The sequence below is a fragment of the Carcharhinus amblyrhynchos genome, chromosome 7 (assembly GCF_965287045.1).
Source record: "Carcharhinus amblyrhynchos chromosome 7, sCarAmb.v2.hapA, whole genome shotgun sequence".
NCBI lineage: Eukaryota > Metazoa > Chordata > Chondrichthyes > Carcharhiniformes > Carcharhinidae > Carcharhinus > Carcharhinus amblyrhynchos.
In genome coordinates, this window is record NC_137330.1 from 100,373,807 (window position 1) to 100,388,064 (window position 14,258).

At 42.8% G+C, this 14,258-nt stretch overlaps 1 protein-coding gene across 1 annotated transcript in view; it reads right to left on the reverse strand.

The window, feature by feature from the left end:
* Positions 1-14,258, reverse strand: part of LOC145345154 (prolyl endopeptidase-like) — a 143,409-nt gene that overhangs the window by 82,373 nt on the left and 46,778 nt on the right. The window contains exon 9 of the mRNA XM_080192824.1: positions 1,077-1,274. Within this exon, the coding sequence (XP_080048950.1) occupies positions 1,077-1,274 (198 nt within the window). The remainder of the gene's footprint in view (positions 1-1,076; positions 1,275-14,258) is intronic.

Genomic DNA, 14,258 nt, shown 5'->3' on the forward strand with positions numbered 1-14,258 from the left:
GACTGAGATGAGGAAGAGCTTCTTCACTCAGGGAATTGTGAACCTGTGGAATTCTCTATCACAGAAAACTGCTGGGTCAGTTTGTCAGATATGTTGAAGAGGGAGCAGGATGTGGCCCTTGTGGCTAAAGGGATAAAGGGTATGGAGAAAAATCAAGAGTGGGATACTGAAAGTGCATGATTAACCATGATCATATTGAATGATGGTGCAGGCTCAAAGGGCCAAATGGCCTACTCCTGCACCTATTTTCTATATTTCTACATAGGAACAGCAAAGATTTGCGGGTTGGAGACATAAAATGGACAATAGAGAATCTTTAGATTGATTCAATCTCAATGATTGGGTGCGGAATGGTTGTCATTATGAAAACACATTGGCCTGTAACTTCCTCAGAGTGGCAATCACCAGTGGATTGCCACACCAGAAGAATCTACTTTTGTTGAATTTTAAAACACATCTTGCCCAATCTTCCAAACTCAGCTTGGGTGAGATAGGAGCAGCAAAGCATACCCCCGGCTGCATCAGCATGGTGCAAATGGAGTGCGGCTGAAGAGGACATGGCCCATTTTTACGACACTAGCTTCTGTAAAGCAAATGTTCAAAGGCATGACAGAAGACGAGAGGGTAAGTTTCGAAGGAAAGGCAGAGCTGGGGGCAGAGAATTTTCGATTGAGTGGGCTGGAATCAAACTAGTGGTCATGGTCAGAGTTGGGCCTTGGCAAACATTTCCACCTTGTGGAGGGAAATGTTAAAATGGTCACTCTAAAGTAACAAGTCCATTTTTTTCTTCTAATCTTTCAGTGTATCTAAGAGGGTAAAACTGGCAGAACCATCCAAAGTTAGCAATTTAAATCCCTTTATCGGATGGTTCTCAGCCCTGCGCAACTGTCTCAGGGAAGTTGGTGGTTTTAGACAATTGTCTGTTCCTTATCTGAGAATCTCCAAAAGGGATTCCCCAGTGCAGCTTTGGGGTACTCCCCTAATGCAATGCTGTAGAGTCAGAAAGATGTGGCATACTTTCTTCAGTCTTTATAAGAAAGCTTTGTTTATCTGTATTAAATTGATTCTGTACTAACCTGGTGTCAGGAAACTAGTAAACTGGTAGAAGATTTCTGAGTCCTTCTTCTGTCCACTGTAGCCCACAATACTGCCCACATCCAATGGAAATGTCTTTAAGTGTACGCCTGTAGCCAGCTCATGAAGCTGTAGAATGTGCTTCACATCATGGAGGTAGCATAAAATCAGAAAATTGTTTCTGACACATCCAGCCCATTCTGAAAATATAGATAACTCAAATAATGAGTACATTGGAAAAATGAAGATAAAGTTTTAATTACAAAAAATGACTTCAAATGAGGAAACTAAAGTACACTTTGTGCATTTTTGATGATTCAAGCATGGCTTAAAAAACAAATTTTATACAGTGTATCTCTTCCATACAAGTGCAATGATTTTATCACAATCAGAAGTCTTTGTGCAATTAGTCATTATAAAGCAGCAACAAGGATGAACCTGTCAAAGCCCACAGCCTCTCATTAGTTTGATGCAATAAAACTAAATGATGAAAGGTCAACTCTGAAATCCTAGCAGTATTAAACACTTCACTTGGTGCAACTTGACCAATATAGATGAACATCTGTGTTTAAAGAAATAACAAATAGATTTGGTTCAGCACATTTATCAGGACAGCTTCTGACATCTCCTGCTTTGGCTAAACTAGAAATTAACATCCAGGCATACCCAATTGCAAAAATTACACATTTTCAGATTTCTCAGTGTTGCGTATTCTACAAAGAGATTAGAATGAGTATAATATTCAGGTAGTCACAAAGCAAACTTAAGTTTAAGCTCTGACAAAGAAAGAACTTAAAACTTGAAGACTTGAAACGTTGGCTGTATTCTCTCTCTACAGATGCTGTCAGACCTGTTGAGATTTTCCAGCATTTTCTGTTTTTGTGTCAGATTCCAGCATCTGCAGTATTTTGCTTTTATCTTAAATTTAAATATAACTCATAACTTCAGGACACACTTGAGTATTGGGGTGAATCTTTCTGCGGAAGGGGGGCTGCAGTTTGCTGGAAGAAAGAGGGACTTCTAATATGAAATGGGTGGCTTGCCTGCCTGCACTTAGACCTACACTCTATCACCGCTGCAATTTTTCGTCCAGCAGGTCAATGCACGATCAAGGCAAGCAACATAAGAATACAAGAAATAGGAGCAGGAGTAGGCCATCCAGCCCTTCGAGCCTGCTCCGCCATTCAATAAGATCATGGCTGATCTGTCGTGTCTCAGTTCCACATTCCCGCCCTCTCCCCATAACCCTTAATCCCCTCGCTTATCAAAAACCATCAACCCGTGTCTTAAAAATATTTAGCGAGGCAGCCTCCACCACCTCAACGGGCAGAGAATTCCAGAGATTCACCACCACCTAACTCCTTTGTGGGGCCCCCCTGTATCTGGCCCGTAAGATCATCATGCACCACCCCTGCCCCCACCCCCGGCACAGGCCCAACCCCTTGTTCTCTCTGTGTCATCGTTGGGAAGGTCTGGCCAACAGAACACAATACATCTGAAGTTGGGGATTCATTACTTTTTTCCCTGGATTGCTTGCAGATTTAGCAGTAACCACTACTGCTGCTAAGGCTACAGAGCTGCCAGCTAATCACGGGCCATTTAGCTCATTGTGTCTGCACCAGCCAGAAAAAACAAAATAAACTTGCTGCTCATTTTAATCCCATTTTCAAACAACTGTTCTGGGTTCACAGCTTTGCAGGTTACAACTCTTTCAGGTGCAGATCCAGATTTGAATAAGCTGAGCATTTTAGCCTCAACCACCAATTTAGGCAATGAATTCCAGATGCCCACCACCCTCTGGGTGAAAAATATTTTCCTCGTGTTGCCTCTAATCATTCTACCAATCACCTGGAATCTATGTCCCTTTGTAACTGACCCCTCAGGTAAGGGAAACAATCTTTCCTCTCTACCCTGTCCAGGCCCCTCAAAGTTTTTTAGCCTTCTCTGCTTAAAGGAAAAAATCCTAGCTTATCCAATCTCTGCTCAGACCTGCAATTTTAAAGCCACGGCAACATTCTTTTAACTCTCCTCAGCACTCTCTCCAGAGCAGTACATAATACGTGTAACTTGGCATCCAAAACCATACACCAAATTCCAACTGTGGTCTAACCAGCTTTTCATGCAGTTTCATCATTACATCCCTGTTTTTGTATTCAATACCTCACCAATTATGGAGGCATTCCACATTCTTTCTTGAGAACTTTGTCCATTTGTCCTGCCACTTCAAGGTGCTTTGAACATGAACTCCAAGGTCACTTTTTTCCTCAACTTTTCTATCTTCCTGCTCATTGATGTGGTGGGTGTTGTATGCAGCAATGTCACGTAATTGTACATGAAAGTGGTTCACGGAATCCCAGGTCGCGTGCCTTTTCTGTGGACAAGGAGACTCTGTGTTCCATGTTTATACACAGTACCAAGGTTGCAGCCCCTTTTCATTATTTGAGGGAGCTGTGCTTCAATGTTTGGTTGTACTTCCACCCCACATTCCTAATCTTCTGTCACCTGGCACAGAAGGAGATGGGGAAGGCAGAGGACCTACTTGTAACCATGCTCCTGGGCAAGTTGACCATTAACAGGTCCAGGAAGTGAGTGGTCAAGATGGTGACCCAACATGACTGTTTGCCCCTCTACCATGAATACCTTCGCAGCCAGGTGGCCTTGGAGGGGACGCAGGCAGTGTCCACCAGCACACTTCAGGCCTTTCACGATCAGTAGGCACTATGGGGGCTGAGGTGCATCATTATCCATGGAAATGACATTTGCTTTAGTTTAGTTTCCTTTAGATGTTCTGTTTCTGTTATTGTGCCCCACCAGGGGTTACTGCCTCCTCATTTATTATCGCTTTTGTTTTAATTGTGGAGTTAAAGAGAGACTTGGCTGAGGTTCGTCACCACTCTAGGAATGATATTTTAATTTGATCTTGTAAGTTTTCTTTGAAGATTTTAATTTTTATTAGTGCCCCACTAGGGACTATCATCCAAGTTGTTTATTTTATCGATCATGTGTTCAATTCAAAAAGCACGTAGATAAAGTCTCGGCTGGGGAGCATCATCATTCACAGAGAAGATATTTTATTTTAGTTAGTTAAGTTTCCTCTGATGCTTCAGCTTAGTCACAGAGCCCCACCAGGGATTGTCACCCCTCCCACTTGCATCTAATTTACTGAATTTTTTTTTTAAAGAGAAGAAAGAGAGATTTGATGTTTCACCACCCCTGAGAATGGCATTTTAACCTGATTTTGTAAGCTTCCTTTGAAAATTTGATTTTTTTGTTACAGTACTCCAACAACAGCCATCAACCCCTCTCATTTATTTATTTTACTTTTGAATATTTGTTTTGTTAAGAAAAAGTATAGAGAGAGAGATTTAGTAGGAGTGCATCACTCCGTGTCAATTCTGGGAATGGTTTGGTAGATTTCCTCTGAAGATCTGATTTCTTGGTGTCCCATGAAAGGCTGTCACGCCTCTCATTTTTGAGCATTCAATTTCTTTATTTTTGTTTTACCAAGAGACTATAAAGAGCAAATTTACCCCTTTGAGGACTATCTCTTTAATTTGTTGATTTAGTGGTTGACTAATTTGATTAGCTCAAAAAAGTATAAAAGAGAATTATTGTCCTTCTGAAGGGCTATGCATTTAATTAGGTCATTTGTTAATTAGTTTATTTTTTCTTCCATTGTTTTATGCAAATGAATATAGAGGGACTTAGCCTATTTAAGCCATCAAATCCCTACAGTGCAGAAGTAGGTCATTCGGCCCATTGAGCCGGCACGAACAACAATCCCACGCAGGTCCTATCCCAGTAATGCTATGTATTTACCCTGCTAATCCCCTGACACTAAGGGGCATTTTAACATGGTCAATCAACAAAACTCGCACATCTTTGGAGTGTGGAAGGAAACTGGATGGGGGTGAATGCATGGTTGCTAAATTCGCTGATGACACGTAACTAGGTAGGAAAGGGAATTGTAAAGATGGCATAAGGAGATTACAAAGATAATAGGTTAAGTGAGTGGGACCTGGCAAATAGAATATAATGTGGGAAAATGTGAAATTGTTCATTTTGGCATGAAGAATAAAAGAGAAGCATTTTATCTAAATGGTGAGAGATTGCAAGGCTCTGGGTGTTCCAGAACAAAGAACAAATAACAGTACAGCACAGGAAACAGGCCCTTCGGCCCTCCAAGTCTGTGCCGCTCATTGGTCCAATTAGACCATTCGTTTGTATCTCTCCATTCCCAGTCTGCTCACGTGACTATCCAGGTAAGTCTTAAACGATCGCAACGTGTCTGCCTCCACCACCCTACTTGGCAGTGCATTCCAGGCCCCCACCACCCTCTGTATAAAAATTGTCCCTCTGATATCTGAGTTAAACCTCGCCCCTCTCACCTTGAAGCTGTGACCCCTCGTGATCGTCACCTCCGACCTGGGAAAAAGCTTCCCACTGTTCACCCTATCTATACCCTTCATAATTTTGTACACCTCTATTAGGTCTCCCCTCATTCTCCGTCTGTCCAGGGAGAACAATCCCAGTTTATCCAATCTCTCCTCATAGCTAAGACAGTACATGGTTAGGCCACAGCTCAAGTAGTATACAGTTCTAGTTATTGGACAGGGTGGGGAGGAGTTTTACCAGGGTGCTGTCTGGGCTGGAGAGTTTAAGCTACGAGGAAAGATTGAATAGGCAGGGGCTGTTTCCCTTGGAGCAGCAAAAGTTATAATAATACTGTGCTTCTGCTCCCCCTTCCAAAATGAACTTCACACTTTCTTACATTATACTCCATGTCAATTTTTTGTCCATTTACTTAACCTATAAATATCTTTTTGTAAACTGTTTGTAACCCTTGCAACTTGCCTTGTCACTGTTTATTGCAAGAGGAATTGAATGTAAAAGGGGCAGGTGATGTTTCAGTTGTACAGGACACTAGTGAGATCACATCTGGAGTAATGTTACAATGCAGTAGGTAGTACAGGAGTATCCTGTGGCTATTCCCCTTTCAAACAGGTATACCATTTAAGATACTGTTGAGGGAGATGGCCTCTCAAGCAAAGATACCAGCAGCAGCTAGGCCTGTGGCACCACACCTGGTTCTGCTGTAAAGCAGGGTCAGGCAAACAGCATGCGAGCAGTAGTAATAAGGGACTCGCTAGTTAGAGGCACAGACAGGTGTTTCTGGGCCTTAATCAAGACTCCAGGATGGTGAGATTCCTCCCTAGAGTCAAGGTTAAGGATGTCTCTGAGCAGTTGCAGAATATCTTTAGGGGGAGGGTGAGCAGCCAGAGATCGTTGTACGCATTAGTACCAATGATACAGACAGGAAAAGGGATGGGGTCCTCAAGAGTGAATATAGAGAGTTAAGCAGAAGGCTAAAGTGCAGGATCTCAAGGGCAGTAATTTCTGGACTACTGCTGGTGCCACATGCTAGCAAGAGTAGGAATAGGAAGATTAGGCAGATGAATGTGTGGCTTCAGAGCTGATGCAGGGAACAGGGATGTAGATTGTGGATTATTGGGATCTCTTCTGGTGAAGGGTGACTTGTTCAAGAGGGATGGGTTACACCTGAACTGGAGGGGGACTAATATCCTGACGGGGAGATTTGCTCGAGCCACTCAGGAGCATTTAAACTAGTTTGGCAGAGGGGTGGGACTCAAAACAGTAGAGAGACAAAAGAGAAGGTTGAGGATAGCACAGAAGTTAAACACAGCACATTAAATAGTAAAGCCAGTGTAATTTTTCCTAGTACTAGACAGGTCAGGCAAAAGCGGGAAAGAGAGCAAGGGAATAAACTGCATTTATTTCAATACAAGAGACCTAATGGCAAGGCAGATGAACTCAAGGCATGGATGGGTACATGGGACTGGGATATTATAGCTAATACTGAAACATGGCCAAGGGAGGGACAGAACTGACAGCTCAATGTTCCAGGGTACAGATGCTATAGGAAAGATAGAACTGGAAACAAAAGAGGAACAGGAGTTTCACTTTTGATTAGGGAAAACATCATGGCAGCACTGAGAGGGGATATATCTGAGGGTTCGGCCACTGAGTCTATATGGGGAGAACTGAGAAATAAGAAGGGGGAGATCACTTTGAGAAGGTTGTATTATAAGCACCCAAATGGTCAGCGGGAATTTGCGGCACAACTATGTAAGGAGATTACAGATAGCGCCAAGAAAAATAGGGTATTAATAGTAGGGAATTTTAACTTTCCCAAACATTAACTGGGACAGCCATTGTATTAGAGGCTTGGATGGAGAGAAATTTGTTGAGTGCATTCAGGAGGAATTTCTCATTCAGTACGTGGATGGCCTGACTAGACAGGAGGCAAAACCAGACCTCCTCTTGGGAAATAAGGAAGGGCAAGTGACAGGAGTGTTAGTGAGGATCACTTTGGGGCCAGTGACCATAATTCCATTAGTTTTAAGATAGCTATGGTGAACGATACGTCTGGCCCAAAAGTTAAAATTCTAAAGTGGGGCAAGGCTAATTTAGATGGTATCAGATAGGAACTTTCAAAAGTTAATTGGGGGAGTCTGCTGGCAGGCAAAGGGATGTCTGGTAAGTGGGAGGCTTTCAAAAATGTATTAACCAGGGTTCAGGGTAAGTACATTCCTCTTAGAGTGAAGGGCAAGGCTGGTCGAAGTAGGGAACCCTGGATGACTCAGGATATTGAGGCCCTGGTCAAGAAAAAGGAGGCACATATAATGCATGGGCAGCTGGGATCAAGTGGATCCTTTGACGAGGACAGAGGATGTAGGAGTAGAGTTAAGAGAGAAATCAGGAGGGCAAAAAGGGGACATGAGATTGCTTTGGTAGATAAGGCAAAGGAGAATCCAAAGAAATTCTACAAATACATAAAGGGCAAAAGAGTAACTAGAGAGAAGGTAAGGCCTCTTAAGGATCCACAAGGTCATCTACGTGTGGATCCATTAAGAGATGGGCGAGATCCTAAATGAATATTTCTCAACAGTATTTACTGTTGAGAAAGGCATGAATGTTTGGGAAGTTGAGGAAATAAATAGTGATGTCTTGAGGACTGTACATGTAATAGAGGAGTTGGTGCTGGAAGTCTTGAAGTACATCAAGGTAAATAAAGACTCCTGACCTGATAAAGTGTATCCCAGAACATTGTGGGAGGCTAGGGGGGAAATTGTGGGTCCCGTAGCAGAGATATTTCAATCATCGACAGCCACAGGTGAGGTACCTGAAGACTGGAGGGTGGCAAACATTGTGCCTTTGTTTAAAAAAGGCTGCAGGGAAAAGCCTGGGAACTACAAGCCAGTAAGCCTCACACTTGTAGTGGGTAAGTTGTAAAACAATATTCTGAGAGACACGATCTACAAGCATTTAGAGAGGCAAGGACTGATTAGGGACAGTCAGCATGGCTTTGTGAGTGGAAAATCATGTCTCATAAATTTCACTGAGTTTTTTGGAGGGGTAACCAAGAAGGTTGATGAGGGCAGTGCAGTTGATGTTGTCAACATGGACTTTAGCAAGGCCTTTGACAAGGTACCGCATGGTAGGTTGTTGCACAAAGTTAAATCTCACGGGATCCAGGGTGAGGTAGTGAAATGGATACAAAATTGGCTTGATGACAAAAGACAAAGGGTGGTTTTAGAGGGTTGTTTTTCAAACTGGAGGCCTGTGACCCCCAGCAGTGTGCCTCAGGGATTGTTGCTAGGTCCACTGTTACTTGTCATTTATATTAATGATTTGGATGAGACTATAGGAGGCATGGTTAGTAAGTTTGCAGATGACACTAAGATTGATGGCACAGTGGACAGTGAAGGTTATCTTGGACTGCAGTGGGATCTTGATCAATTGGGCCAGTGGGCTGATGAATGACAGATGGAGTTTAATTTAGATAAACGCAAGATGATGCATTTTGGCATATCGAACAAGGGCAGGACTTACTCAGTTAATGGAAGGGCGTTGGCGAGTGTTAAAGAACAAAGAGATCTAAGGGTACAGGTTCATAGCTCCTTGAATGTGGAATCACACATGGACAGAGTGCTGAAGCAGGCATTCATCATGCTTGGTTTCATTGGTCAGAACGTTGAATACAGGATTGAGACGTCTTTCTGAAGTTGTACAAGACATTGACAAGGCCACACTTGAAATACTGCGTACAGTTTTGGTCACTATTATAAAAAGGATATTATTAAACTAGAAAGAGTGCAGAAAAGCTTTACTAGTATGCCACCAGGACCTGATGGTTGGAATTATAAGGAGGGGTTGGATAGATTGGGACTTTTTCTCCTGGAACTTCAGAGTCTTATGGGTGATCTTATAGATGCCCATAAAGTAATGAGGGGCATACATCAGCCAGTCAACAACTTTTCTCAAAGGTAGGAGAGTCCAAAACCAGAGGGCATAGGTTTAAGATGAGAGGGGAGATACACAAAAGGGTCCAGAGTGGCAGTTTTTCACACAAAGGGTTGAGCGTGTCCGGAATGAGCTGCCAGAGGCAATTTTGTCTTTTAAAAAATGTTTAGACAGTTACATGGGTAAGATAGCTATACAGGGATATGGGCCAAAAGCAGGCAATTGGAACTACCTTAGTGGTTAGAAAAAGGGGCAGCTTGGGCAAGTCGGGACAAAGGGCCTGTTGCTACATAGAACAATAGAGCACAGTACAAGCCGCTCGGCCCTCGATGTTGTGCCGAGCTATGTCTGAACCCAAGATCAAGCCATCCCACTCCCTATCATTCTGGTATGCTCCATGTGCCTATCCAATAACCGCTTGAAGGTTCTTAAAGTGTCTGACTCCACTATCATAGCAGGCAATGCATTCCACACCCCAACCACTCTGAGTAAAGAACCTACCTCAGACATCCCTCCTGTATCTCCAACCATGAACCTTATAGTTATGGCCCCTAGTAAAAGCTACATCTACCCAAGGAAATAGTGTCTGAACATCCACTCTATCTATCCCCCTCATTGTCTTTCAAACTTTTAAGTCACCTCTCAGCCTCCTCTGCTCTAAAGAGAAAAGCCCCAGCTCCCTCAACCTTTCCTCATAAGACCTACCCTCCAAACCAGGCAGCATCCTGGTAAATCTCCTCCACATCCTTCTTAAAGTGAGGTGACCAGAACTGCACACAATATTCCAAATGTGGTCTCACCAAGGTCCTGTATAGTTGCAGCACAACCTCATGACTCAAACTCAAACCTCCTGTTAATAAACCCTAACACACTATAAGCCTTCTTCACGGCTCTATCCACTTGAGTGGCAATCTTCAGAGATCTGTGGATATGAACCCCAAGCTCTCTCTGTTCCTCCACATTCCTCCGAACCCTGCCGTAGACCCTGCAATCCGCATTCAAGTTTGTCCTACCAAAATGAATCACCTCGCACTTATCAGGGTTAAACTCCATCTGCCACTTTTCGGCCCAGCTCTGCACCCTATCAATTTCTCTTTGCAGCCTAAAAGATCCCTCCATCTCATCCACTACTCCTCCAATCATGGTGTCACCAGCAAATTTACTAACCCACCCTTCAGCCCCCTCTTCCAAGTTATTGATAAAAATCACAAATAGCAGAGGACCCAGCACTGATCCCTGTGGTACACCAATGGTAACTGGCCTCCAGTCTGAAAATTTTCCCTCCACCACCACCCTCTGTTTTCTATGAGATAGCCAGTTACTTATCCAATTGACCAAATTTCCTTCTATCCCACACCTCCTTACTTTCTTCATGAGCTTACCATGGGGAACCTTATCAAACGCCTTACTAAAATTCATGTATATTACATCAAGCGCTCTACCTTCATCCACACACTTAGTTACCTCCTCTAAGAATTCAATCAAATTTGTGAGGCAAGACTTACCCGTCACGAATCCATACTGACTATTCCGGATTAAGCTGCATCTTTCCAAATGGCCATAAATCCTATCCCTCAGGACCTTTCCCATTAACTTACCGACCACTGAAGTAAGACTAACTGGCCAAAACTACCAGGGTCATTCCTATTTCCTTTCTTGAAGAGAGGAACAACATTCCAGCCCTCTGGTACAATCCTCGTTAGTAAGAAGTCTCACAATTCCAGGTTAAAGTCCAACCAGTTTATTTGATAGTAAACCCACAAGCTTTCGGGGTTTGCCCCTTCGTCAGGTGAGTGGAGAGTTCTGGTCTCAAACATCATGACTACAATCCCCGTTGACAGCAAGACCCAAAGACCAAAGCTAAAAGCTCCACAATCTCATCCCTTACCTCCCAAAGTATCCTAGGATGTATCCTACCTGGTCCAGGTGACTTATCAACCCTCAGGTTTTTCAAAATTGCTAATACATCTTCCCTTAGAACATCTACCTCCTCCATCCTATCAGTCTGTATCTCACACTCATCCTCAAAAACATGGCCCCTCTTCTTAGTGAGCACTTAAGTATTCATTCAAGCCTCATCTATTTCTTCTGACTCCATGCGCAAGTTCCCACTACTAGCCTTGATTGACCCTAACCTCACCATGGTCATTCTTTTATTTCTCAGATAAGAGTAAAAAGCCTTGGGATTTTTCTTGATCTGACCTGCCAAGGACTTCTCATGCCCTCTCCTAAGCCCTTTTTTAAATTCATTCCTTGTTACCTTCAAGCAACCCAACTGAACCTTGTTTTCTCATCCTTACATACGCTTCCTTTTTCTCTTGACAAGACATTCAACCTCCTTTGTGAACCATGGAAGGCCATTTCCTTCCTGCTTGACAGGGACATACCTATCAAGGACACGCAGAAGAAGCCCCACTTTTCATTTGTGCCTTTACTGACAGTTTCTGTTACCATTTTATGCTACCTACTTCTTGCCTAACTGCATCATAATTACCCCTGCCCCAATTATAAATCTTGACCTACCATGTGACCTTATCCCTCTCCATTGCAATAATGAAAGACACTGAATTGTGGTCACTATCTCCAAAGTGTTCTATGATGTAAACCTCTATGACTCTATTTGTCTCTTTATTTAAGAAGATGTAAATGCATTAGGTCAGAGACTACTAATACCAGAAACGGGCGGGTTGTGTTATGAAGGAAGATTGAACATATTAGGCTTGTATCTGCTAATGCTTAGAAGAGTTAAGATCCAGAAGGGTCATGACAAGGTGGTTAACGTTTCCTCTTGTGAAATGGCCCAGAACTAGGGGTCACTATTTAAAAATAAGGGTTTGCCCCATTTAAGTCAAAGCTATGTTCTCTCTGAGCACAGTGAGTTTCTGGAACCCTCTTCCTCATAAGGGGAAGCAAAATCTTTGAACATTTTTAAGGCACAGGTAGATTCTTGATAAACAAGAGGCTGAAAGCTTATCAAAATAGATGGGAGGCTGCAAACAGATCAGCCTTGATCTTAATGAACGGCAGAACAGGCTCAAAGAGCTGAATGGCCTAATCCTGCTTATTATTCGGATGTTCATTATCAAAAGACTGAAAATATAAAGGTCCCTGGTTTCAACTGCCTTCATTCTAGTTTCTATGGTGTTATAGTTATCACATTCGCTTTAATTGTGAAAAGTCCTCAACTCAAAACTGGGCAGTAACAATATGAAAAACTGCTCATCTAAGTGCAAGCAGAAATTCCACAATTCAAGTGCTGTTGAATTTTAACCAAATCTAGTACCTTATGCTCCTTTAAGGGGTAGTTATTTAGTTAATTGGCTTTCATTATTTGTTTTGTTCAAGGGTATAAAGAGAGACTTCTGGAACAGTTATAGAGGAGACAGACACCTTTAATGTTGCATTTTGTAACTAAACCTAGTATTAAGTAAAAGATTGGCACTTGATTTCCTACTTCACCAACTGACTTCATATCCTCAGGGAAAGGAGGAAATTAAACAATCCAGAAGTGGAAGTATAAGAGTATTCCAATCTCTAAAAATATACATCAGTTCTTTAGGAAGTCTGATCAGTTAGCAGCTGACCAGATAGAATGCCTATCAGGGACTTGGACCAACTTTTTATTTACAGATTCCATTGAATAACTGCTGGGAATGTTGAAAGAAAGGGATTATTTTACATAAGAATTTAGATGAAGCCCTTGCTAGCAGTAGAAATTATGAGAGGGGTTACAAAACAGAAGTACATATGCACTATTGTTCATTGCCTACCTGGTCCTCTTACATGTGCTGAGTATTTCCTTAACTTTGCTAAAGCCCTCCCTGCTGCAGTGTGGATGTGTAACTGGGAACTGGCATGAAAACTCCAGTCAAGTATGTAAACAGAGAAAATACCTTAACATAATATAACAAGTGTGCAACTTTCAATGTTGCCATGTCAAATCAGTGTCTGGGTCAAATCAGTGTATAAGTGCGAGCTAGCTAGTTATATAAACAAAGCTAGGAAGAGTGAAAAGGTAACGGAGAGGCAAAATAGACATTGGACCACCGGAAAATGAGGCTGGAGAAGTAATAATAGGAAACAAAGAAATGACAGAGGAACTGAATAGTTACTTTGCATCAGTCTTCACAGTGGAAAACAGGAGTGAAATGACAGAGCTCCATGGGAATCGGGGGCACAGGTGGGTGCAGTGGCCATCAGGAATAACAGATGTGTAGAGTATAGGGCTAACGGGAGGACTCTGAATAGTGTGGATGAACAGAGGGATCTAGGTGTATGTGTACATAGATCCCTGAAAGTTGGGAATCAAGTAGATAGGGTCGTTAGGAAGGCATATGGTGTCTTGGCGTTTATTGGTAGGGGGATTGAATTTAGGAGCCGCAGCGTCATGTTACAACTGTACAAGACTCTGGTGCGGCCGCACTTGGAGTATTGTGTGCAGTTCTGGTCCCCACATTATAGGAAGGATGTGGAGGCTTTGGAGAGGGTGCAGAGGAGGTTTACCAGGATGTTGCCTGGTATGGAGGGGAGGTCCTATGAGGAGAGACTGAGAGATTTGAGGTTGTTTTCGTTAGAAAGAAGGCGGCTAAGAGGGGACCTTATTGAAACATATAAGATGATTAGAGGTTTAGATAGGGTGGACAGTGATAGCCTTTTTCCTCGGATGGAGAAAGCTAGCACGAGGGGGCATAGCTTTAAATCAAGGGGTGGTAGTTATAGGACAGATGTCAGGGGTAGGTTCTTTACCCAGAGGGTGGTGAGGGATTGGAATGCCCTGCCTGCTGCAGTTGTAAATGCGCCTAGTTTGGGGGCGTTTAAGAGATCCGTGGATAGGTTTATGGATGGAAAGGGCTTGGTTT